Genomic DNA, 27,829 nt, shown 5'->3' with positions numbered 1-27,829 from the left:
GTTATTAAATATATATGTATAATATATATTAAATATAATTTAATAGCTTTAAACTTGAAAACTGCTTATTTTTCCATTTAATATACTTAAGATGACAGCTCACAGTATATAGCATGTATAATTTCATAATAAATGACTTCAGAGCAAAAAAAATAATTCTGAGAACAGAATTAAAAATTGTGTAGAAAATTTCCAATTCACAGCAATTACTAGAAGAACAAAGGAAGAGAACAGACTTTTATTTCTACTTTTAAATGAAATCCAGGCACAAAGTTTGACATCAAGTCAGGAAAAGGACAAACCCCAGAAAGTCAGAGGTAGTTTACAATTCATTTGTAACTTTCATTTGGTCCTTTTCTCTAAAAATGTATACTTTCTTTGACCACATCTTTTATATACTATTACAATGTCAGTTATTTTTAAAAAAGTATTAAGTTTACAGTTTAACAGGAAATCCAGTGCACACTTCCCATCATCACCCAGATGTTTACAACAATAACATATGATATGCAGCATGCGATGCTGTAGAGAAAACAATTACTTTACAAATGCCCAAAGTCAATGTCTCCAGTCCAGAATTCTTCATTTTAGGTTATTATAAAGTGTCTGATAGGACTGAACAATTTCCACTTTTCTCATTATCTATTACATAGGTTTATCCTTGGAATTTATTATTTGATGACTAAATCATAGAATGGCTTTTCATATCCATTACATTTATTACATCACTTTCATGTATTCTGATGAGCTTTGGTTTCAGAATGTCACACATGCAAACCTACTTTCTAGGGGTTCTCTTCAATATGAATTTTATGATGATTAGTAAGAGATGACCTGTGATTGAAAAGTTTCCCACATGTATTACATTCATAGGGTTTCTCTCCAGTATGAATTCTCTGATGGGCAATACGTGATGAGCTTTGTCTAAAAGTTTTCCCACATGTATTACATTTGAAGGGTTTCTCTCCTGTATGAATCCTTCGATGTTGAATAAGAGCTGATCTTTGGCCAAAAGATATCCCACATTCTTCACATTGATATGGTTTCTCTCCTGTGTGAATTCTCTGATGATTACTAAGGGATGAGTTACACCTGGATGTTTTCCACACTCATTACATTTATAGGGTCTTTCTCCAGTATGCATTCTCTGATGTTGAATAAGAGCTGAACTTTGTCTGAAGGCTTTCCCACACACTTTACATTTACTTGGTTTCTATCCAGTATGAATTCTTTCATGAATAATAAGTGTTGAGTGGGAACTTAAGGCTTTACCACATTCATTACAATTATAAAACTTCTCACCAGTATGAATTATTTGGTGTCTGTTAAGTCGTGAAATAGCAATGAAACCTTTTCCACATCCATTACATCTATAAGGCTTTTCTCCAGTGTGAATTCTTTCATGTTGAATAAGAGATGCACTCTGACTGAAGGCTCTCCCACATTCACTACATTTAAAAGGTTTCTCTCCTGTGTGTATCCTCTGATGATAACGAAGGGATGAACTAGACTTAAAGGTGTTGCCACATTCATTACATAAATAGGACTTCTTTCTGGAATTCATTCTCTGACATCCAGGAAGGGATGTGTTGCAACTAGATGCCTTCCTACCTGGATTATATTTATAGAGGTTTTCTCCAGCATGGATTTTTTGATGTATAAAAAGGCCTGACCTTCTGCTCAAGGATTTACCACATTCTTTACATCTATAGGATTTCTCCACAGTGTGTGTTCTTAGGGGTTTATAAAGGGATGTACTGAGAGTGAAGGCTTTCCCACATTCTTTACGTATATACGGTTTCTCTCCAGTATGAGTTATTTGATGTTGAATAAGAGCTGAACTTTCGTTAAAGGCTTTCGAACAGTCTTTACATTTAAACAATTTCTCTCCACTATGGTTTATCTCATGTTTATGAAGGGATGAAGTATTAATGAAGGTTTTCTCACACATACTACATTTATAACGTTTCCCGGCTGTGTTGATTTTTTGTTGATTAAATAAATTGGAATTCTGTTTGAAGCTGTTTCCTTGTATTTCACATTTTGGTGGGGTGTTTTCTCTGGGAACCATCTGTTGCCTAACAAGGACTGACTTTGGGCTGAAGTTTTGGCCAAATTCAGTATTTTTATGTTTTCTTTCTACAGTGAGGATTTTTTTGTGAGCGACTGAAACTATCTGAACACTTTCTTTTTTCTTCTGCTTTTTCTCTAATCTGTCTTCATATTTGCAAGGGTTTTCTAATTTGAAGTCCCAGGGTCCATTCCTTTTGGATCTTTTCATTATCAGCTTCTGAAATGAAGAACCTTGTGTTTGAGTTGACTTTGTGGTTTTATAACTGTTCTTCCATCCTGGAAGGGAAAGAAAAAACTGAAGATGTTCCATGTGATACAGCATTTGGCTACTGAGACTAAATGTATAGACTGAATATTGATGGTATTTAAATAAGGTCTTGGTATATGGCCAAAAACAGTAAGAAGAAAAACTTAGGAGATTTAAGCAGTACAGAGAATCAATCAACATGAGTTGAGAACAACAGGGTGGAGAAAAGATTAAACAAACCCATTTAAAGAGGGTGAGTGTAAGAGTGATCAGAAGAATTGGCTAATGGAAAATGGAGAAGAGGGATTCAAAGGGGAGCCATGAATTGGAAAAGGCAGCCTGGGATCAGAGTCCAAAGCCTATGATAGAATCCTAAATTATCTTCATGACATTTTTCTTCTTTGTGTAATCATTCCTAATCTGGAAAGTCTTCATCCCTTTTCCCTCATGCCAAATTCCTTTGTATCCTTCAGATTCAGTTCAAAAGTTAACTCTGAGTCCCTTCTTGACTGTGAGTTTCCACAGAGCATTCCTGTTATTATAGGCACTCACCACAGTGTTAAAAATATATATCTATATATTCTATATATGTAATTATATTTATCTATATCTAAATATTTTCACTTTCCTTTTCTACCCTAATGTTCTCTGCAAGCAGATTAGCATGCCCTATTCACCTACAGATCCTCCTAATGGCATCTGAATTATACACAAAATGTTTGTTTTGTTAACCTTCCTTAATAACTTATATATACCTAATTGGAACAATGTCAAATAATCTCAATTATTTATATATTAATTTCATACACACACACACATACACACACACAGGATTCAAGACTTGCATGAGAAGTTGCCTTCCAGGACAGTACATTATACAAGCAGTGGGAGGGTTTCAGAGCCAGTTCAAACAGGAAGTAATTACTGAATTAATCTACAGAGGTGCTAACAGGTAGGCATGAAGCCAAAAGTTGCAAGATAAGAAAGCAGCCTTGCTCATTTATCAAGCAGGAGATGCTATGCAAGCAGCATAGAAAAGAGTCAAAGATCAATAAGACAGGAATAAACATAAAATGGTAAAAAGGGCTAACATGATAAGGTGGTAAAAAACAGAATTAAATTCAATAAATTTTAAAGTTGGGTAAGGACACAATTCATTGAATATTAAATTCTGGTGGGGAATAGGTATACATATATTTTGGCATTTTCTCCTGGGCTAGAGTAACCATTTAAAGGGCTCCTTTGCAACTCACTGTATTTTGAGATTCCTATCTGACATTCACTTTCTCACCTGTTTACAGATTCTCTCTGCTTGGTGAACATAATACATTCTGCTTTTCTCTTTTCTTCTACCAGTATTAACTTCTCAGTTTCCTTCATGGGTAACTTTCTATTTCTACTTTAAAACTGCTTTCCCTAGGGTTTGGGATTTTTTCCCCCATTCTACACACCCTCTCTGACTAATTTTAAATGCACCCATCTTTACTATTTTTTTAAGGCACTGATATTTGCCAAGCCGAGCAAGTGAGAATAACACTCATTTTAAAATACATATATAGATAAGTATCAATAAATCACTCATTAAATTAGGAACCACATCTTCTGGAAGAGACCATAATGTGCATTTTGTGTAATAGCTCTTTTTCACTTAGCCAATCACAAAACCTATCTGCTCTCTAATCTTTACTATTTGTTGTAACAGAAAGAGGAGGTTTTTTTATTTTATTTTCTGTTCAACACCTTTCAATTTCCTTATCCATCTAAGTCTTGCTTAAGTGATCCAAATTTCAATAACATTATTTGGGCACAAGTGTGGGAGGCAGTGGTAAAAATGGAGTACTTTCCCTGTGAACATCAGTCATTGGTTCTAGGTTACTACACGAGCTGGGAAGAAAATAGCAAGATTCCAAAATTTTGGATTGTAGTTTATAAGGCAAAGTTAGAGACCCTGCCTTAGGTCTGTATGTAAAGACTGCAGTTTTACAACCAACAACTTTACTAGAGCCCTGAGCACTGGGCTCGGGTACCTAAATGGTACTCTGTTTCTCATGCTTTACTCTTCCACCATAGACTCCTAACTAGTCTCCCCACCTCAAATCGTGCTGTCAATTCAGTCTCCACACTGTAGCCACAGTAATCTTTCTAAAATCCACATCTTACCATGTTGCAAACTTCTGTAAGATCCTCCAAATTATCTTCAATTATTTGTATATAAGTAAGGTCCAGAGTACTTAACATGGTCAACAAGGTGTTTCATGATCTGACCTTCATTCACCTCGGTACTCATCTCCCTCCCCTGGTTTCTTGCCATGTATACTGAACTACATGCAGTTTCTGGAGCACTACATGTTTTTTTCTTATTTTGTTATATTTGCATATGCTGGAGACATCCTTTCCATTCACAAATATTTATTAACTGCCTACTATGGACCAGGTAATGATCCACAACTGCTGAGCCTGTGCACCTGGAGCCCGTGCTCCGCAACAAGGGAAGACATCACAATGAGAAGTCCGCGCACCGCAACAAAGAACCCCCGCTTGCTGCAACTAGAGAAAGCCCGTGCGCAGCAATGAAGACCCAACGCAGCCAAAAAAGAACAAAAAAGCTGAAGAACTGAAAAAATCACTTAGGCATTGTAATACTAGAGGGCAAGAAAAGGAAGAAAAGCAGAAGAGTATGGTGGTCCAGAAGCCAAAGGAAGAAAGTACTCCAGTGAGGAGGCAATGATCAATTTTGTTAAACAATTTAAGAATTAAAAACTTAACCCTGATTGTGCCAAGATGGAGACTGTCTGGGATTTAATAACTGCTTTTCATGGACTAGTAAGGAAGAAAGCCCTACTGGAGTGCACAGAAGAAACAATGGGAGGTGAGAACATGGAGACATCAAGTATAGAAATGCTTTTGAAAAGTTCTGTTTAAAGGAGAATAGAGAAACAGGACATGGGGAGTTTTTATTTTTTAATGCAAGTAATTATAGCTACAAGGGTCCATACCAATACTGGGAAACTCACCTCAACTCTACTTCAAGTGCCAATGCCTTAGTCCAGAATGGGACTAATAACTTAAAACAGTCATGTTTCCCAATGAAGGGGACATCAGTCCTGGATTATGGACATCCTAACTGTTCTTTATGGTCTGCTTAAAGTTTTCTGTAGGTCTAAGATATGTCTCCTGAAGTGCAGTTCAACTTTTGCTCTCTCCCAGAATCAAGCCTGGGCCTGAGCTAACTCATGAACCAGGTTATGACTTAGGTCAGAAGTTTAGAGAACAGGTGATTTTGCCAATGACCACCACCCTGACTAGTTCCTGTCATTAGGTCTAGTTTCTCTTCCCTTGGTGCTTATGAAACCCTGTGAGTCTCTCTTCAACCTTCTCTCCCTAGATGATTTCATCCACTCCCACACCTCCTATCTGAATGACTATCCTGAGCCTCAAAACACTTTACAGAGGTATTTCCAGCTGCCTGCTAGACTCTTCATTTGAGGATTTTTCTTCAAATTCAGCTTGTCCAAATCCGAATCCAGTGCATTCCTTTCAAACTCTTTTTGTGTTTCCAAGTTCTGAATTATATCATAACTTCTTCAGCTCCTTTGCCATCAATTCTTAGTTTCATCTCAGAAGCTTCTCTCCCCTGCATTCCAAGTCTAGTCAGTCATCAAATTCCCTTGAATCTCTTCACTAAGATGTCTCTAACAACCATCATTAATACATCCAAGTTCAGGATCTCCTTACTCAATAGTGACTATTGCTATTGACCTTCAAGGTGATCCTCTGACCTGTTTCTCACCTTTCTAGTATTACTTCCCACTGAACTTAACCTTCTTACTATATAGAACTCCTCTTATTATTTCAAAAAGCACTGACTGCTCCTTATTTAATTCATTCAGCAAATACTTAAAAAGCACCTACAACATGTCAGGCTCTATCTTAGGCATGTGATCCACAAGACATTCCAGATCTGGTAATGAAAAGAAACAGTTAACTTCTTTAAGGAGCTCCCAGTTTGGCATTAGAGACAAAAAAGGAGAAGTGTGGTAATTTATACAACAAAAACACAAGACAGAAATGGATGAAAATGTGAGCTTACAACAACATCCAAACTACCCTCAGATAGTACCAAGTACAAGCTGGGAAGGCGTACTAGTGGTGGCCAGAATTTGGGGGAAGAAATGTCTAAAATGGGATTTTAAAGGATTAGCCATAGATTAGATGGAGGGATAGTGTGAGGGCTAAAGGCAGCATCAAAATCTTTGAACCCAAGCCAACTTTCCAGACCTATATCCTTCCCACCTTATCCTACAGGTGGTCAGATTCAAAATTATTCCTATAAAAATGTCACATGCATTTGCAGTCTCGTAAGGTTTTCTAGAGTCAGAGAATTGAGGGAGCTATATGCTGAGAATTACACACAACACCACGATGGGGGCAGAACTACACATCTGTAAATATATTCCAGAATGCCTGTGTTGGTGAAAAAGAGAAATGCTGTTTTAGAAATTCTGTTGTTGGTAATTCTGATTTTTAAAGCTTTTTATTATGGAAGATGTTCAACATGTACAAAAGTGGAGTGAATTGTACAATGAATTGCCAAGCCAGCATCAACAATCACTAATGCTGTTTCATCTATTACCTTATTATGGGTTGAACTGCATCACCCAAAAAAGATATGTTGAAGTCCTAATTTCCAATAACTCAGAATATAACCTTATTTGGTAAGGTTAAGTAACTTTGCAGATTCAATCAAGTTGAGATGAGGTGATTAGGGTAGGTTTTAATATGACTGGTGTCTTTATAAAAGGGAAATTTGGACACAGGCAAGCACAGAAAGACCATGTCAAGATACCCCAGGGGAACACCAAGTGACAAGAGAAGCAGAGACTGGAGTGATACAGCTGCAAGCCAAGGAACAAGGACCACTGGCCACATCCAGAAGGTAGGGAGAGGCAAGGAAGGATTCTACCTGGAGTTTCAGAGGGAGAATCACCCCACAAAACTGTGAGACAATAAATTTCTGTTGTTTAAAGCCACACAGTTTGTGGCACTTTGTTGGAGCAGGCTGAGAAAATTAATACAACTCCCTTACGTCTCTTTCATTAGCATATGCTAAAGTACGCTAATTCTGTATTATATCATTTCATCAATAATACTTCAGAACACATTTCTCAAAGATAAGAACTCTATTTGTAAACATAACCACATATTTTTATTATAACCACCAAAATCAACATTATTGTTTGAAGTTATTTTTGCCTGTAAGGTATTAATTACATGTTCTTCACCCAATTCCAATGTGGTGGTGGGGGGGGCGGTTTCCACATCAATAATAAGCAATTCTTGGATACCAACTGGGTGTCCTCAATTCAGCTCAACTCTGACATTATCTACCTGGAGATAGCATCATATCCCACAGGTTAAGGGTTCAGTCCTACAAGACTGCCCCCTGCCTCCCTCAGACACCAGTCACAAACCCAGGTTATCATCTGTACTTCTGACCAACTGGCTATAAATCAGAGGTTCCCACGACCCCCTTCTTACGTTTGGTTAATTTGCTACCGTGGCTCATGGAACTCAGAGAAACATTCTGCTTACTAGATCACCAGGTAATTATAAGAGGATATAACTTGGGAACAGCCAGATGGAAGAGATGCACAGGTCAATGTATGGGGAAAGGGAATGGAATTTCTAAGCCCTCTCTAAGTACACCACACTCCCCAGATCTCCACATATTCACCAACCCAGAAGCTTTCTGAATCTGTCCTTTTGGGTTTTTATGGAGGCGCCATTATACAGGCATGATTGATTAAATCATTGGCCACTGGCAACTAATTCAACCTCCAGTCCCCCTCCCCTCCCTGGAGGTCAACTTTCAAACCTCTAATCACATGATTGGTTATGGCAACCAGGCCCCATCTTAAGATAGGGTCCAAAAGAAACCTCATTAACATAACAAAGACACCTTTGTGGCTCTCATCACCTAGGAATTCCCAGGGTTTTAGGAGCTCTGTACCAAATATATATTACTTATTATAAACCATAATATTTATATAAATCACTAAGGATCTTTATTCAAGCTGCTGTGATTTAAAAGCATTTGAGATAATTTTTCTCTGTGACTAAGCCAACAACCTGAAACACAATTAGGGTCATTTGTTTCATTTTGCTTTCAATATTTATGGAACACTTTTTCATTTTTGTTTAATCTTGTTTTATAATTTAATTTTTTTTTTTTTTTTTGCGGTACTTGGGCCTCTCACTGTTTTGGCCTCTCCCGCTGTGGAGCACAGGCTCTGGACACACAGGCTCAGTGGCCATGGCTCATGGCCCAGTCGTTCTGTGGCATGTGGTTATCTTCCCGGACCGGGGCACGAACCCCTGCATCGGCAGGCGGACTCTCAACCACTGCGCCACCAGGGAAGCCCTATAAAACATTTTTATGGTTCCAAAGTCAACATTATAAAAACAAGGTACCTTAAAAAAATTCTACATTCTATCCTTGTTCTCTCAATCCTTTTTCTTTTTCTTCCTTCACCTTATAGGTAACCATTTTTATAGATCTGCTTTTATCCTTTTTTTTTGCCTTCTCTATTTTTTTTTAATATAAGCAAATATACACTTTGTCTTTTTTGGTATCTCCTCCTTCCTTTGATAAAACTCCTATTCTCACTGTTCTGTTCTGCACTTTCCCCTACTTAGTAATATTATCACCCCACAGTGGAATTTACAGAATTCTTCCTCATTCTTATTTACAGTGAGAATTCCACCATGAGAATGTCCCTCAGCTTATTCAACCAGATTCCTTTGATGGACAGTTGGATTAACTCTAACTGTAATACACCAGGACATCATATGGGTACACGATAAAGGTACAGCTTTAAACCAATATCCATATTGCTAATTAGAAACCATAGCATTTATAAAATTCTAGCCCAAACTGGACCCAATGGGCTAACATTATCCAAAGCCACATACAACCAAAATCACCTCTTCTGCCAGCCAAGAAGAGAGCTAGCTGAAGGCCGTAGAACTACTCCTTAGAATGAGGAAGCTCTTTATGTACTGACATGGAAAGAGTTTCAATATATATCAAGAGAAAGGGGCAGAATAATGTGTGCTGTATAATATAATTGGAGTGGACAGAGAAAAACAAGAAATATTTGTTTATATTTGCATAGAAGAGCTCTCCAACTACTGCCTCCTTGTCACATCTCACCTTGTCGTATCCCACACATATTAATCTCCTCCTGCTCACTCACCCCTCGTGGGCTCCATTCTGGCTTCTGTCCTTACCACTACTCTAAGGCAACCATGACCTTCATGTGACAAAGGCAAGATGCTCTCTTCAGTCCCCACCTAACTTACCTCTCAGCAGCATCTGATAGTGACCCCTCATTTTCCTTCAGATGCTCACTACCTAAGCTACAGTGACCCTGAACTTGCCTCCAAATTCTTCTCATGTTCCACCAGCTTCAATCTCCTTTGTGTGCTCATTTTCCTCTACCTGATCTTTAATCCTTGGAGTTCCACAGGTTTGAGTGCTAGGCCCCTGATTCTTTTCACTCTGTACCCTTTTCACAGGCCAGCTTCATCTATAAACATACTCTAGGCAAGACTTCTCTACTCTCCATACCTAATTATACAAAACCCAGCTCAAAACAGCAACTTGAGTGTCTCAAAGACAGCTCAACTGAATTTATGATTATTTCCTCCCCCCAACCTGTATAACCTTTTTGTCTCTGTAATTGGCACCAGTTCTGAATCAAAACTTTAAAAGGCATCCTTCACACCTCTCCCTCCGCTAATCAATTACCAAGACTTGTTTATTCTGCCATCCAAATATGTCTCAAGTTCATCTACTTTTCCCTACCTCTACTGATACCATCCTTTATGAGACTTGACTTCAATGACACTAGACTCCCGAGTTTCCTTCTATAGTACACCTTACCCTTGTCTTCCCTATGGGTTCATTTCTCTCTGCCTAGCCATGAAATGCCAGAGTTCCTCAAGATTGAGTCCTAGGCTCTTTCTTGCTCTTGCTGTACTCTGAATCCACTCCACAGGCTAACTCAAACTCAACCACTCTTTCAATTATCTTTAGTGACAGGGTCTCCCAAATTTACATTTAATGCCCAGGGTATATTATAAGGGGTGGAACTCCAAATCAAACAGGCTATTTGACATCTCCACTTGAATAAATGGGTCAACCAAAGACAATTTAAGTCATCCAAAACCATATTTATACCATCCCCCAAATCTGATCTCCTAGCACCACTATCTCAGTGAAGGATATCACTGTCCATCCCAGAACAAACCACAAACCAAGCACGCATCCTTGACAACTCCATCTCCTCTATCTTCCATATCTAAACCATCTCCAAGTCCTGTTGCTTTTATCTGCCAAATATCTCTGCAACTGGTTCCCTTTTTTCGGTCTCCATCACGACTACCTAACCAAGTCATTCATACATTCACTAACTAACTGGAAGCTGACTCTGACCAGACACTATTTTAGGTACTGGGGACATGGGAACAAATGAAACAGACAACCCAGCATGAGGGAATTTACAATCCAGAGGAAGAGCTGATAATAAATAAATATGTACTATTTGGCAGTAATAAGTACTCTGAGAGAAAATGAAGCATGGTGAGGGGATAAAGAATGTGGAGGACAAAGGACCTGTGTCCTGTGGAGGACAAAGAACAAAGGATGAGCTGTGTCTAACTGACAAAGTGCCATCTGAGCAGAAACCTGTATAGTGTGAGGAAGTGAGTCAAGTGGGCTCCTGGCCATCACGAAGAATGGTCCAGGAGAGGAAAAAGCAAGTGCAGAGGCCCTGAGGTGGGAGCCTGCTTGGCCTTCCTGATGAACTACAAGGAGGCCAGGGTGATTAGAGTTCTCCAATGAAGGGCAGAGAGGAAGGAGGTGAAGGCAAAGAGGTAGCTGGGGTCAGACCACAAAGGCCTCTGAGGGCCACGCTGGGGGCTTTGGATTGTGTTCTATGTGATAGAAGCCACTAGAGGTTTTGAGCATGCGAGTGAGATGACCTGATCTATCTTTTAAATAGACCATTCTGGCAGCTACAAGGACAGTAGATGTTGGTGGCAGAAGAGGAGCACAGGGGATGAGAACAAGTCTAAATCAAACATAGTAAACAGGGCTACAGAGCATTTGGGCTCAACTTTCACCTTGTAAGAAATTCACTCCTTAAAATCACTGCATGATATTTCATTAGGCTGCCGCTATAACCCCTACAGCACCTTTCTGCAAATTAGAAAAAGACCCCTATTCTCTGTGCAGATGAAGCCCCAGCAAGTCTCAGTGAGTCGAAGGCAGTCCACAAGCAACCCCTTAGCTGACCACCCTTCCAGGTTCAGTCTGCCCTGAATTCTTGCATAAATATAACAAAGGAAGAGAAAAAGACAAAGAAAGAAAAACACCTTTTCATTGGAGGTAACTGTTTACCTAGATCATCCCTGGATTTTAAACTTTTTGAATAAAAGAATATTTTCATGTTAGGTGTAAATCAAACTCATGAGACGTTCAAGTTGATTGAATCACATTATGCTTATTTTATATATAGATAACTTATATACATAATATGCCAGAATAGTGATTAGACTTTGGACTCATTTCTTAAGTAAGAGACTCAGATGAGACGTGTACCCTTTGAGCCATTTCCTCCCATCTCTCAACATGAAACATACAGATCCAGGGATGACAGTTTGTTTTCCCTTTTTGTCTTGTTTTTCCTATTTGTGAGGAGTCTTGAAGTGAAAATTATATTTTAAAAACACACTTGGAGGCAATTAGAGGTTCTAGGAGTCCTACCCTGGAAGCATAAGCTTTTCTGTCACCGGTTGTTCAAAGGGTTGGTTTTTGGTTTTGGTCTACAGTTAATGATCAAGGTACTTCCAAGAACATCCAGGTCCCTCACCTAAGCTCACAGGGAAGTGAGCTCCCCTTGGAAGGGAAACTGTTCCAAGGGCACTTTAGTCCAGGCAAATGGGAGACTCGCCAGGGGTGCAGGAGAGACACAACCACACGCCAGCACACCCAGGATGCCCCATCTCACTGTCTCCTTTGACCAAAGAGAGGAGGTTCATCCCATCAAGAGAAATGCACACACTGCTTGGCTCTGATGGCCTTACTTCCTCCAGACACCCACTCAGAGTTTTCCTTTGGGGACAGTTTCCCAAACCTGAGAAGGACTTGACATCACCACTAGGTGTTTTCAGGGTCTCTCTGGACAGCTTTCGACTCCAGTCATACTTTCTATTCAGTTTAATCCAACTAACATTTCACTCAGGAAGGGGGACTCCTCATGGATCAGAGGCTCCCGAGGCGAATGGAAAGGGAACAATTCTTCCGTCTCTTCCTTTGATCTTCCATGCCATACTCAGTCCACACCTGACGCCCCTCCTAAACTCTCCACTGGTTTCCTGCTGCCTGCGTTCTCTGTTTACTTTGTGGTGGTCTCTAGCAGTTCCCACAAAATTAGAATATTTCTCCCAAGTGACAGTTAAAAGATATAAGGAGAGATAAGTGTGGTTCCCACCTCAAAAGATCTCACATTATACGGGGAAGAATGAGCTCTACTAAAGGTGTGGGCGCTTTAGGGATCGAGACAGCCTGTCCCACAGCCCTTCTGCTGGGCCCGCATTGTGAGGGGTCATCACTGACTCATCTGGACCTGACAGCAACCTCAGACAAGTCCTACTACGTCTATGGCAGGTGGCTCCACATTGGTTGCAGGCTGATCCTTGCACAATATAAACCTGGGCTCGTGGCCAGGGTACTTCAACTCCTCAGAGGCTGTGCCTGGCTCTCAGGTCCCGGCCCCCTCTCCCTGCTCCCGTCTCCACACACCGGCTTCCTTTGTCTGGACTCTCGGACATGCTCTTCCTGTGCCTGAACGCTTCTCACAATGTGGGATCCGGCCCTTCCTCGGGAAGCCTTGCCCACAGCACCCCTCCTGTTCCACGTTCTCACAGCACCTGTGGCTCTTCCCCCGAGGTCCTCACCGGAGGCTGTCATTCCACAGCCCTGTGTGCGATTAGCCTCCCCCTCCACTGAGCTCCGCCAGGGCAGGACCTGCATCCTTCTGTCCAAGGTTGCACTGCTGTTTATCACGGGACAGGAAAGCAGTGAGCAAGGCTTAGAACCTGGCTCCCCCAGAGCCCTGGCCTCCCCAGGTCAACAGCTCTCAGTCCTCAACTTCCATGACAGCCGAATCTGCCAGTTTTCTCCTCTGGTGACTTCTTCTCAGGCTCAGCCACAGATTCTTCCTTCTTAACCCACCTCATAAAACTGAGGTTTCCTGGGACTCTGTCCTCTCCTCCGGTCCCTCATCTGCTCAGCTCAAGGCTTCAAATGCCACCTTTGCACTGATGGCTCCCTGACCTCCCTGTTGAGTTCTGACCCTGTTTACCTTCTACAGCTGTCCACTGGTGACCTCTACCCATATTTCACTAACATTTCAAATGAAACCCATCCCACACCGAACCTGTCCTATACCCTTAATAAAGGGACCTCTCCTCTTTCCTGAACTCACTGCACATGCCTTCCTCCAGGTAATGTCTTGCCTACATTATGGAATAATCTCCAGAAGGTTCCCACCTCTAGTTTTTCCTCACTTCAAATCTAGGACCAACAGTGTTTCCAAAGTAACCATTCTTAGTTAATTGAAACTGTGTAATAAGGACTCATGAATATATTCTCTGTGAAAATTTTAATAACATTGCATGTAACTAAAGTCCTCTTTCATCAATGCCCATTCTCAGTCCCAATCCAAATGTAACTAGTTACCAGCTTAGGTGTCCCCCGACCTTTCTCTTGGCACTTACACGCACATAATGCATATAGACAAACACCCACCTAATTTTCTTTACACATAAATGGCGATATGTCATAATAATGCACCGTAACTTGCTTTAGTCCTTCACGTAGCTTGGAGCTCTGCCCACACCAGTGCTGCTGCTTTCTGACTGTGGTGCTGTGTGCCAGTGTAGGGACCCACCTCAGCTTCTTTAGCCTTTACTGAAGGACGTTTAAAGTATCTCAGACTCAGACTATTTTTTCTAAAATATCAACAACCATACAACTCTTCTGCTTGAAACTCTTCAATTATTTCCAGTCATCCATGGACAGTTCCCATCCCTAAGAACTGTACCAAAGCACTTCATAGTGTGGCCCCCACCTGGCTCTCTAATCTCATTTCCTTCCTCATCTCTTTCTTTTCCCATATACCCTGAGCTTCAGTCTGAATGAATTATCTGCAGTTCCTTAAATGCACTAAGTTTGCTGAATGAATGCATGACAATGTAGCCCTCCTCTGAAACAACAGGAAATCACAAGAGAAAAGATCCTGAGAGATTCACTTGTGCAGTAATTATCAGAGAAGAAGAGGAAGCTTGTGACTAGGGGCCTTAGCATCCCTTCTCCAAAACTTCTTCAGGACTGAGAACCTGCAGAAAATTCCCCGACCAACATCTCCGAGTTGCACATGCACTCACTTACCAGACTGCTGCCTGCAGACATTCCGCACCCACTCACCTAGAGAGGAGCCTCCAGGGCTTTCTTTCTCTACCTTCCAGGGATCTTCTCCTTACTGCAACAGGGAGATCACCTCAGGTTTGGAAAATGGGAGTCCTGCTCATAGACCAAAAAGAAGAAAAAAAAGAAAAAGAAAAAAAAAGACTTGATTTTGCCTTGACACAAAGAGGTATCTGAGATCTGAGCGGAAAACTCAAAGGATGATACAGAGAACTTCTGTGGGATGCTCCAGTTGTGCCCCCACCATGTGAGGGGTGTGTTAGGGTAAAAGCAAGGGGCAATGTAACATTTAGTTGTATGTTAGTGAAGTATGATAAACATGCAGACTTGATTAACAGGGTGCTAATAGCTTTCTATACAAGAGGGAATATGTATATACTGTTAAATGTATGTTAAATGTACAGATTCAATTAATATTTGTAACAGGTATCTGTGGAAAGGATTATGTACCAAGTAGCTTGTTTAAAATGAGAAAACACTATCTGACTCCCTTTGAAAGATGGCAGCAGTCAGCAAACTATGGGTCATAGGCCAAATCTAGGCCACTGTCTGTTTATGCATGGCCCTTGAGCAAAGAATGGTTCAGAAAAAAAAAAGAAAAGGAATACGTTACAGAGACTATATGTGGCCCACAAAGCTGAAAATATTTACTCCCTGGCCCTTTACAGAAAAAGTTTGCTGATCCCTGTAAAAGAGAATTGAAAAAAGCCAGTGTTGGGTCAAAGAAAAAGGTTCAGGGATGCTCTCTGTTAAGAGATGAGCAAACACATCATAGTTCAGTCATAGTGGGAAAATGTTGCCTGCAGTGAGGGAATTTCTAATGTGCAGCTCTGTAGATTGTCCCATCCATGGGGCAATTCCATACCTACGAGGGAGAAAAAGGTTTTCAGGTTTATTTATGGAGATCCAGTTTGCACAGTGCTAAGGCAAAACTCAGCTAAAGTTTTTAATGACCCAGGGCTTTTACCCAGGAAATCAGATGCTGAGGTATCCCAATTTCTGAACTCTGTATCTACAGGGAAAATTTCCTTACCCAATGAGACAAGGTTACTATAGTTCTCCAGCATCACATCTTGGTACAAGTTTCTCTCAGAAGGAGCCAGCTTTCTCCACTCATCCCGTGTAAAGAACACAGCCACATCTTCAAACGTCACTGACACCTGTAGAGACAAGCATCTCAGCTCACCCAGGACCACCCATCACACAGGGTGAAAAAGGTGGCAGTGGGGAGTAGACGGGCTACCATGAAATGCTTCTATATTATTCTAGGTTCTGAAGGTTCCAGGTCATTTGCTTAATGAACAACTGACCAATGACAAATAGATACTGAGTAGCAGGAAGTATGAACCAGGCTCCGAGTTAACTGCTACAAGAGATGGGTGGAGGTATTAAGGCCATTAGTGGGAGTGTTAATTAGAATAATCTTCCTGTTGGCAATTTGATAACATACATTAGAAGCTTTAAAATGTGCATACTCTTTAACTCTCCAATTACTATATTTGTTTGATAATGAACACTGAACAAAAATGCACATGCAAGGACATTTATCATGGTGTTAGTAACAGCAAAGAAATGGAAACAACCTCAATAATCACTGAGGGAGCTAGTTTAAATAACTGAAGGCACTCTGTGCTCCCTAAAGCTTGAGGACAGTAATAATGGAAATTAAAATAGCTATAATTTATTGAATGCTTTTTTCAGGCTAAGTACTATTCTTAGAGCTTTATATTAACCTTTAGTGTGTATCTTTATTTTATCTTCACAAGAACCCTATGAAGAAGGTACTATTATTGTGTCCATTTTACACAAGAGAAAACAAAGAGAAATTTATCCAAGTCACACAGCTGGTATGAAGGGAAAACTCACTCCTCCTGCATGTCTCCGCTACTCTTAATACAACACTACTTCACTTCTGACACCAGATGTGGGGGGTTTTCCGCACACCAAGCAATTGTGGGACACCAGCTGGGTGTCCTACAATTAAACTCAATTCTGACACCTGAAGATAGTGTCAGATTCCCACAAGACTGGCCCCCTTTCAATGTCAATCACAAGTCCAGGTTGTTACCTGTGCTGCTGACTGACTGGCTCTAAATTGGAGGTTTCTACAACCCTCTCCTCAGGTTTCATTAATTTGCCAGAGTGGCTCACAGAACTCAGGAAAACATTTACTTACTAGATTACTGGTTGATTATAAAAGAAGATATAGGAACTGGCAGGTGAAAGAGCGGCACAGGGAAGGGGTGCACAGCTTCCATGCTCTCTCGGGATTCACCATTCTCTCTGACTCTCTACATGTTCACCAACCTGGAAGAACTCTGAACCCTTCTGGGTTTTTATGGAGGTTCATTACATAGGCATGATTGATTAAATCACTGACCATTGGAGACGGATGCAACTTTCATCTCCTACGGTGGTGACAGATGGATAAGAGGGGTTATTGGGGGGCAGGACTGAAAATTCCAACACTTTAATCAAGGTTGATTCCCCTGGCAATTAGCCCGCATCCTTAGGTGGGGTACAAAAGTAACCTCATTAACATAAACTCTGGTGTGGATACAAAACACACCCATTGTGCCTTCATTGCTCTGAAGTAATTTCAGGGATAAAAAGCATATATTACTAACCACTTAGGAAATCACAAGGGTTTTGGAAATTATGTGCCAGGAACAGGGACAAAGACCAAATATATATTTCGTATTATAAATCACAACATCACTGGTCAGTGGTAGAGGTAGAATTCCAATCCAAGGAACTGCCTCTCAACGCCTATCTCATAGGCTTAAGTAATAAATGATAATCCATACAATGGAGGTAAAGAGCAGTGATGGTAGCACCACACTGTGAACGCACTTAATGCCAATATACTCAAAAATGGTTAAAGTGGTGAGTTTAATCTTATGTGTATTTTATCAAAATAAAAAGCTAAAATGATAAAATAAAAATATACATACATACATATGTACACATGTACATCAATAAATAATAAATAAAGAAAGGTACACAGACAATTATTCTGAGGGCTGCATACCAAAGGTAGGACCATGATTATCTCAAGATGTTGGGGTAAGAGTGATTTTACGTTTTTATTCTCTGAGATTTTTAACATTAACATGCAGTGCATGTATAATAAGATAATTAATTGGCACATGGCAGGGAATACAAGAAATGATCTTTGCCCTCAAAAGAATTTACAATCCAACTGGCAGACAAGAAAAACGCGTGAAACAATTTGAACAAGAAAAGTGTCGCTGGACAGGACCATATACTATTTCCTCGTTCAATCCTCATTTTAGAGATGAGAAACACAAGGTCCAGGGCAGTTAAGACACCAGGTCACATACTTTATCAATGGCAGAGACAAGACGATAACTGAAGTTTTCTTTTAACCCAGCACTTGGTGGGTATATTCTCTCTCTGGTCTTAAACGTCCTGTCACTGAGTTTTACACACAATTCCACATAGTACTGACATATCGGCAGCAGGTGAGGTTAGGGAGAAATGTCACATAGGACTCACAAGCAGGGATGGAGAAGATTCTGGGTAAGAGAGCAGCCTGGCTCTGTTGGAATGGAATGGGAAGGGCTTAGAAAAAAGTAGCCCAAATATGCAGAGGCAGGTCCTAGCCACAGTCTCAGAAGATCAACCACTACCACATTTCATGGGTCCAAAAGATACACAACATCACATTGCAGAGAACTCTGGTCATTTGGGAGCCAGGCCTGCCCTGTGTTCTGAAAGATGTACCAGAGGAAAGGCTGGATGATAACTAACATGAACTTAGAGGCCAGACATACCTGGGTTTGATTTCAGGTTGCCTGACTTCGTTGAGCCTCAGTTTCAAGTGTAAAATGGGGGTAATAACTTCTGCTTCGCTATGACAGTGAGAACAAAGGTGAAGCCCTCAGGATATTCCCCAGCAACGTTAACTACTATTGTTAGATGAGGATGAGTAAAGGAAGGACACTATAGTCATTTCTATCTACCAACAGTAGATAGATAGACATCATGAACTAGAATAACATCGTTTAGCTACCACAACCACCACATATTGAACATCTACTATGTGCCCGGCCCTGATAAGAATGCTTTCCATGCACTAACTCCCAGGATCCTCTCATCTACCCTTTGAGGTAGGCCCAGTTGCTGTATTCATGTTACAGGTGAAGAAGCTGAGGCACAGAGAGGTAAGAAACTGAGGCACAGAGAGGTGGAGTTTTTTGCCCAAGACCCATTAACAGCAACAGAGGAGATGGGCACAAACCTGGCCATCTGGCTCAAAAGCCCCACTGAGGAATCACCGTATACACTGCTTCTCCACTACCAATATCCCATGATATCCCATACACTGCTGCTTCCTGAGGAGTCTTCTCTCTGCTCTTGGAGTCAAGAGAGCTCTCCATCTATGTCCCCACCAGCATGGCTATCCTTTGTTCACACAGTGGCTCACCTGGATGGGGTCCCACCCTCATTCTCACAACATAAAGATGAAAATGGCAGGTCAACATCAGTTTTCAAGAGAGTGACAGAAGCAAGGCACATGATCCAGAAAGTTAAGATGGAGAAAAACTAAAAACTATGGACTGGGAAAAGCCTGGCGAAGGTATCATGAGGATTTCTCAGGGGCGGAAAGAAAAAGAAAAGCATTCTGGCCAAGGGTAGGGAGGGGGACACGACTGAGCAAAGGAGACAGGCCAGAAAGGAGCTCTGCCAAGTGTGCATGTTTGTTTGTTCTGACCCCAAGTGGTATAAGACATGTGGCATCTTACCTATCAATTCAGTAATCATACAGTGAATTGAGATTAATGAATAAAAGAGTGTCTATTAGAAAAAAAAGAGAAACACAAGCCATGGATTGGGGGGTTGGAGGCAAGCATTCCCTATGCAATCCACCATCCACCAGGGTGGACCAACTCTTCCAAGGCAGAAGGACATGGGCTCCAAATCCTGGTGAAGACTGTATTGGGGAGAAAACTTCAGTTTAAGGGTAAAATAACAAAAAAAAACCCATCTATCTCTAAGACCTGAGATGGCAATGAACTCACCTGAGACCTTGCTTCCCTCTGTTCAGTAGCCATGTCCTCTTTCTGGGCAGTTTCACCTTAGGATGGGAGAAGTCTCCAGAAGCCAGATCTGAGAGAAGAAAAAGGGAACCAGGAGGAAGCCCCTTCTGCTTTCTAGACCTCAGAATCAGCAGCTCTGAAACCTTTATACCACTTGAAAATGATGCCAAGTGCCCCCAGAGAAGGAAGTCAGAAGGAACGAGGGCTAGACAGGACCAGAGAGAAGGGCTGGGTCATCCTGGTCCAGGCCCAGCTCCTTCCCTGGCTCAGAGGAAAAGTCCTAGGACTCTATCAGCAGTAGCAGCAACTCCCTGAGCCTCACCGCGTGCCAGGCACTACCTATCAATACATCATCGAGTCCCACAGCACAGTTGGCATTGTCAGCACCCCATTTTATAGATCAGGAAACTGAGGGCAGAGTGGGAGCAACTTGTCCCAGTCCACACAGCCAGGGAGGGTGGCACCAGGGTTCCAGGCACCGCGGGCTCCAGAGCACCTGCTCTAACCTCCCTGCGTGCATGTGACAACTTTTCTCCACCTCAAGCATTCCCACCCAATTCCTCCCCCTCCTGTCAAGGAAACAATTTCCAGATTTCTAGAGAAAGCTGCTTCGGAAAGGGAAAACATCAGCTCTCCTATGGCGGGGAGGGGCTGCTGTCTTGAGGAAAGGGCCCATTAAACCAAAGACCTGAGTCCAGTCCTGGCTCTGCCACTGGGGGAAGCCGGCGACTCACTTCTCGCGTAAAACAAGCCTGTCACTCGGAAGTGCAGAGGTGATGGTAAGGGGAGGAAATAATTTTCTCACGTTCACTGCCAGCCCGAAACAAATTCAAATGCCAGCAGGCGCTGAGCAGGCAGCGCGCTGGGAACTGGTCGGAAAGAAGCAGGAGGGTGGCTGGGTCCAGCCACTGGGGACGAATTGTCCGACCTGTCTCGTTCAGGGGCACGTCAGTGGGATGGCTGGGGGCGGCAGGCGAACAGAGCCAGGGGTGCCCGGCTCTCGGCCCGCCGGCGCCCACAAAGACCCGGCTCGCGTCTCTTGGGCCTGTGCCCCATGCCCCGGTGACGGATCCTCCCGAAGCCCGGTCCTCCCTCCCGCATCCTGCCTACCCCCCGCCGCTCACCTCGCCCAGGCATCGGGGGTTCCGCGGGCCGCAGGCTGGAGGCTCCGGAACTGCCACGACCGGACAGAAGCTTCCGCTGGGGACTCCACGCGGTGCCGCTCTGGCGGACCTCTGGCGGGTAATCAGCTCAAGCCACCGGCAAACGCCCGACGCCCGACGCCTCACGTAGCTCCGGGAGGGGCGGGGCAGGGACAGTCGCGAGCCCCTCTGGGAAATGTAGTCCATGCGAGGACAAAAGATTCTGGGAAATGTAGTTCTTCGAGCTTGTCTGCGAGGAGAGCCCTGGCTGAGCCTATCACTTGTCCAGACCCCATTCTGGGTTCGTGGTCGAGCTCCTTGGGCTGCTGGCTCCTGGGTTCCTGGTTCTTCCAGGAGGAAACCGACGTTCCTACAGGGCAGTGACTTGTAGCTCTGCATCTGCGTAAATGAGAGCAAGGCAAGTAGACAACCGCCAAGAACAAACCTATTTCCCCGTAAGTCTTTCAACAAGAGTGTATGGAGGACTTCCCTGGTGACTAAGTGGTTGAGAATCCGCCTGCCAATGCAAGGAACACGGGTTCGAGTCCTGGTCCTAGAAGATCCCACATGCCTTGGAGCAACTAAGCCTGTGTGCCAGAACTACTGAGCCTGTGCTTTAGAGCCGGCAAGCCACAGCTACTGAGCCCATGTGCCACAACTGAAGCCTGCGCACCTAGAGCCCATGCTCGGCAAGAAAGAGAAGCCACCTCAATGAGAAGCCCACGAACCTCAACGAAGAGTAGCCCCCCTCACACCACAACTAGAGAAAGCCTGTGAGCAGCAACGAAGACCCAACGCAGCCAAAAATAAAGAAAGAAATTTATATTCGAAGAAAAATGTATGGATCACCTGCTATGTGCCAAGCCCCATTGTAAAGGATTTGAAATACCTCAGTGGGCAAAAGAGAGATCGTTGCTCTGGAGAACAGTTTTGGGAGGTGGGGGTGGGGGAAGGAGGTAGAGAGCAGTCAATAAGCCATGAATATCATTATATAACATTTTAGGAGATAAGTGTTATGGGAAAAAGTGAAAGAAGAGCAGTGTGGTGGGGATTTGGGGCTCATTTGGGAAAGTGAGTAGGGTGGCTCCTCGCAGGCCTCACTGAGAGAGTGAGAATGGAGGGAAGAGTCAGAGGCAGTGCAGGAGAGGAGGGCCATTTCAGGCACCGAGAAACCAACAAATTTTTTTTTTGGTAAAGAAACACATGGCCCATTTAGAAGGTTTGATAAATAAAATAAAGAAAGATGCACTTGATGCCACCACACAAAAAGAAATGGTTAACATTTTGGTGAACATCTTTTAGCAGCCCTTTGAACTCCATATTAATCTCTCTGATAGTCACACCAATCTGTTTTTAACAAAATGGAATATTGCAGATAGCAATTGTAACCTATGTTGGTTACAATTATGTGTGGGTTTTTTCCCCACTTAAGCATATGCCTTGAATATTTGAACTTGCCAATAAATATTATCCGTCAGTAGTGTTTTCAGTGACTTCAGTACAAACCATTGCATTTAAATAAATTCTTTTGTTAAACATATTTAAACTTATTTATTTAAATGTATTTACCTAATATTTTACCCCTACTGTTAGTTATATTTTTTCTAGTTTTTTGCTCCATTAATATCCTTGTAGCTATATCTTTTAAAATTATTTTTATTTATTTATTTATTTATTTATTTATTTATTTATTTATTTATTTTTGGCTGTGTTGGGTCTTTGTTTCTGTGCGAGGGCTTTCTCTACTTGCGGTGAGTGGGGACCACTCTTCATTGCGGTGCGTGGGCCTCTCACTATCTCGGCCTCTCTTGTTGCAGAGCACAGGCTCCAGACGCACAGGCTCAGTAGTTGTGGCTCAAGGTCCCTGTCGCTCCGTGGCATGTGGGAACCTCCCAGACCAGGGCTCGAACCCGTGTCCCCTGCGTTGGCAGGCAGATTCTCAACCACTGCTCCACCAGGGAAGCTCGAAAATTCTTTTCTTTCTTTTTTTTTTTTTTTGCGGTACACGGGCCTCTCAGTATTGTGGCCTCTCCCGTTGCGGAGCACAGGCTCCGGACGCGCAGGCTCAGTGGCCATGGCTCACGGGCCTAGCCACTCTGCGGCATGTGGGATCTTCCCAGACCGGGGCATGAACCCGTGTCCCCTGCATCAGCAGGCGGACTCTCAACCACTGCGCCACCAGGGAAGCCCGAAAATTACTTTTTAGTTTAAATTCCCTGAAGTTGAATTGCTGGATCAAGGACTGGTAGAATTCTAAGTACATTGACTAGTTGCCTTCCAGGAAGATTTTACAATTTATATTTCCATAAGCAGTTTCTGACACCCATGCCCACTCTGGGTTTTTTCTTTTTAACGATTTAAAAAATGCCCTTTTTTTATTTAATAGAGCAAAATTTTTATATTTAATTTGAAATTAAATATAATATCATATTTATTGAACCATTCAGATATATTAATTGCCTGTATATGTACTTTGCCCATTTCCTATTGAAATGTTAAAACTTTTGGTATCATTTTGAAATACCGTATATGCACAATTTTTTAAAGAGAAAAGTGCTTTGTTGTTTATCCTGTCTATGAAAATAATGCATTCATTGTTAAAAAAATTTACACACAGTATATGGAATGAAGAAACATGTAATAAAGAAATAAATCCAACAGAAACATTGGTTACATGTTTATATGCTATTCATATATGCTGTTGTATGTGCATATACACATTTGTGAGTATGAAACAAAAATAGAATCATATTTCTCATACTTTTAAAAATGTGAAATATACATACAGAAAGCCAATTAGAACATATAATCCAGTGTAACACATGGTTATAAAGAGATCACCCCTGTAAACATCTATCCAACTTGAGAGGTAGCCCCCTACTAACACTCAGTACCTTCTTCCTAATCACTAATCAGCTACTATCATGACTTTTGAGATAGACCTTTTTGTGCTTTTCTTTATGGTTTTACTACCTACTCATACATCCTTACGTAATAGTTTTACTTGTTTTTAACTTTATAAAATAGAGTCATATAGTCATATTTTTTGTGTGCTTTGTTCTCCAAACATTTTGTCAGATTTATCCCCATTATTGCAGGTAGCTTTAATTATTATACTGTCAATGGACATTTGTGTTGTCTCCAAGTTTTATCTTTTAGGAACCGTGATAAAACAAATTTAGTAATATGTTATTGGTAGAATCTAGGTGATGGTATATGGGCGTTCACTGTAAAATTCTTTCAACTTTACTTTGTATTTGAAAATTTTCATAATAAAATGTTGAGGAAAACTCCATACCTGGGGTTTGACCCAAAATGGAGTAGCCCCATTCCTCCCATGTCATCCCTTTTACAATTAAAAATCCATGGACATAACACAACAAACAAGCACAGGAAGACTCTGAAATGTGGAAGGAAGAAGGCAAACTGAGAACTTTAGAGCTAGGGAAGGACGTGGTAAATTCCCTTGTTTTCCTTATCACCTCCTGTATGTCTCAGCTAGGGTGTTGCAGAAGCTTACATGCCAGAACCAACAACAGACCCAGACAAGAAAAAAAAAACTCTAAGAAAAGCCTATTTCCCTTAGTTGAAACTGGGGAAAATGGTGGCCTAACACAGAGAACTTTTTTGGTAATACCCACCTTACTGTAACCAAACACCAGTGGGAAACCACCCCCCACTCATCTGAACTGTGGAAGCCAAAGGAAGCAGCATGTTTTTCTCAAATGGAAAGAAAAGGAACTGTCAACCATGAATTCTATATCTGGTGAAAATACAATTCAGGAGTAAAAGGGAAATAAAGACATTCTCAGACAAAGGATAACCAAGAGTATTCATTGCTAGCAGAACTACCCTTAAAGAATAACTAAAGGAAGTATTCTAAACAAAGTAAATGATAACAGAAGAAGGCTTGGAACTGTAGAGAGAAAAAAAACATCAGAGTGGGTAAAAATAGGGATAACTAAAATTGACTCTCCTAACTATGAGTTTCTTAAAAGAGAAGTGATGGTTGAAGTAAAATGATAGCACGATTGGTGCCCAATGTATACAGAGGAAAGACTTAAGACAATTATATTTTAAAAAGTGGGGAGACAGAGGGACCTCAGTGGAATTGAGGTTTCTGTACTTTGCTAAGTTATGTGTGTATACCTAGAGCAACCACTAAAAAATTATGCAAAATGATATACTGAAGAAGACTATATAAATCAAGGTGGAAGTCTAAAAAATGTTTAAGTAACATACGAGAAGGCCAGAGAAGAGAAGCAGAACAAGAAACATGAAACAGAAAACAAGGTTAAACAAAATCCTTTCTCTCTCGTTAACCAAATGACTCATGATAGACTATCTCAAGCTTTATTTGTTTGTTTTTCATTTTCAAGTAAGAGTAATAGTAGCTTTAAAAAACATGCTGCTGTAATAAACCAGTCACAGAAAGACAAATACTCTATTATTCTACTTATATGAGGTTATTTGAATAGTCAGAATCATGGAAACAGAAAGCAGAATGGTGGTTGCCTGGGGCTGGGGGGGGGAGGTGCTGTGGGGAGTTATTGTTTAATTGGTACAGAGTTTTAGATTTACAAGATGAAGAGTTCTGGAGATGGATGGTGGTGATGGTTGCACAAGACTGTGGATATATTTAATACCACTGAACTGTACACTTGAAAATGGTTAAGATGGTAAATTTTATGTGTATTTTACCACAATAAAATTTCTTGGAAAAAAATGCTGCTGTACATACTCTGTACATGCTGATGTACCTCTTCATGAGTTTTTCTAGAGTTTGCAGGTACCTGTGGTTAATTAAGACTTTCCCAAGAGTGCATAGTTACTGATAGTTGTAAGGGAATGAATGTCTAGGCCACAATTTCCATTTGTGTTCTCCTGAGCAAGGAAGGTTCTCTCCTCTTTTCATTCCCTTCAAATAACCCTCTTCCCACTCACCAGAGGACTCTTAAAATGGTGCAGTGCCCAATGGTGTCAAACTCTCTGGAGTACCACAGTCTAGGACTACTGAAACGAGTCTTTTCTAGGAAGACTTCTTTTCTGATTCATGAAAGACCCCACACATGGGGCATCCCCGTCGTTAGTCACATTTCTGTTAGAAATGGGGTATATAGGCCCTTAGCAGTCTCTGAGACCAGATACTTCTACAATTTGAGAGTCGTGGTAGTTTCACTGTCCCTTCTCATCTAGTCAACAAACTGTCAAATAATGTACTGCTTTCAAGAAAGAGTGTATGGTGAGAACAATGCAATTAAGGCACTGGTAAAGAAAATATTGAATGATTAAAATGCCACACACACACACCACACACACACTTTTTTTTTAAAGCAAGCACCGTTCTGCAAGAGATGATGTGAAAAGTACTTCAAAATGGATGCCAACGAGAGAAACTTACTGGGCTTACTCACTGACGTCAACTTTGTCTTCAGCTCTGCTCCATATTCATCCATAGGAGGGTGCATTAAATGTCCAACCTGTATTTTTTCTAACACCACCAAGCTGTTAACTCAGTTGTGACACAGGCTACCTGGAGATGATATCAGATGCCACAAGTTGACGCTTCAGTCGTACAAGATTGTCCACCACCCCAAATTCCACCCCCACTTCAGACACCAATCTCAAGTTCAGGTTGTTACCTGTGACTCTGACCTACTGGCTATAAATCAGGGGTTTATGCACCCCCTCCTCAAGTTTGATTAATTTTCTACAGCTGCTCACAGAATTCAGGTAAACATTTTGCTTACCAAATCACCAGTTTACTATAAAAGGATATAACACAGAAACAGCCCAATGGAAGAGAGGCATAGGACAAGGTATGGAGAAAGGATGCAGAGTTTTCTTGCTCTCTCTCAGCACCTCTCTCCCAGCACCTCCACAAGTTCACCAACCTGGACGCTCTGAACCCCAGTCATTTTGAGATTTTATAGAGGCTTCATTACATAGGCATGATTGATGAAATCATTAGTCATTGATGATTGAACTCAATCTCCAGCTCTCCAGCCCCTCTTCCCTCCCTTGATATTGGGGAGCAGGGATGGGGCTACTTCAACCCTCTAATAACATGGGTTGTTCCCTGGCAACCTGCCCCCATCTTTAGGTGTTTTCCAAAAATTAGTTCATTAACATAAGGTCTGGTGTGGTTGACAAGAGCTTGTTATGAATATCAAAAGACACATTTATCTCTCTTAACCACTTAGGAAATCCCAAGGGTTTTGGGAGCTCTGTGCCAGAAACTGGTTGAAGATCATATATATATTTCTTATTATAAATCACAATATCACAAACTGGCCAAAACAACAACTTGAAACAGTCATGTTAATGAAGCTTCTTGTCTTTTCATTTATTCTCTTTTTTAAATACAGATTTGTAAGTGTACATTTTCGTCAAATTTGATAAATTTGTTTGACCCCTAATAAAACATGGAACATTCTCATTATCCCAGAAAGTTCCCTCAAACTACGTCCCACTCAAAACCACCCACCCAGAAGCAACCACTCTTCTGATACCTTTTGCTGTATATTAGTTTTGCCAGTTCTAAAACTTCATATAAATGGAATCTTATAGTATGTACTTTTTTGTGTCTCACTTCTCTCCCTCAACATATTATTTATGAGATTAATTTATTATGGTCTGTGTATCGATACTTCTTTTCATTACTGTGTAGTATTTTTTCTTTTTTAAAAAATACCCAATATCAATAGAATTTACATTCTTTTAAAAATATTTATTTCATTAATTTTATTTT

General features: G+C 41.3%; 1 protein-coding gene across 3 annotated transcripts; it reads right to left on the bottom strand.

Moving 5' to 3' along the window:
- Positions 1-208: 208 nt before the first annotated feature.
- LOC309805501 (uncharacterized protein) lies at positions 209-26,570 on the bottom strand. 3 transcript variants are annotated; one of them, XM_082623417.1, is made up of 5 exons: positions 26,480-26,570; positions 21,061-21,477; positions 19,919-20,006; positions 14,874-16,033; positions 1,994-2,349 (listed from the first exon to the last, which is right to left on the bottom strand). In XM_082623417.1, the coding sequence occupies exons 2-3, from the start codon at positions 21,475-21,477 to the stop codon at positions 19,971-19,973; spliced, it is 453 nt and encodes a 150-aa protein (XP_082479543.1). In that variant the 5' UTR covers positions 26,480-26,570; the 3' UTR covers positions 1,994-2,349; positions 14,874-16,033; positions 19,919-19,970. The 3 variants fall into 3 exon arrangements, with proteins under 3 accessions (XP_082479541.1, XP_082479543.1, XP_082479542.1); XM_082623415.1 differs by lacking the exons at positions 21,061-21,477; positions 26,480-26,570 and having other exon boundaries at positions 209-2,349; positions 14,874-14,969; positions 15,907-16,033; positions 19,919-20,628; XM_082623416.1 differs by lacking the exon at positions 26,480-26,570 and having other exon boundaries at positions 21,061-21,951.
- Positions 26,571-27,829: the final 1,259 nt, after the last annotated feature.

The sequence above is a fragment of the Mesoplodon mirus genome, assembly GCF_964341445.2.
Source record: "Mesoplodon mirus genome assembly, chromosome: 5".
NCBI lineage: Eukaryota > Metazoa > Chordata > Mammalia > Artiodactyla > Ziphiidae > Mesoplodon > Mesoplodon mirus.
This window is presented reverse-complemented; position numbering and strand designations above follow the sequence as displayed.

Coding starts and splice junctions, on each gene's coding strand:
- LOC309805501 (XM_082623415.1), bottom strand. CDS start 2,281: ATGAAAAGATCCAAAAGGAATGGACCCTGGGACTTCAAATTAGAAAAC.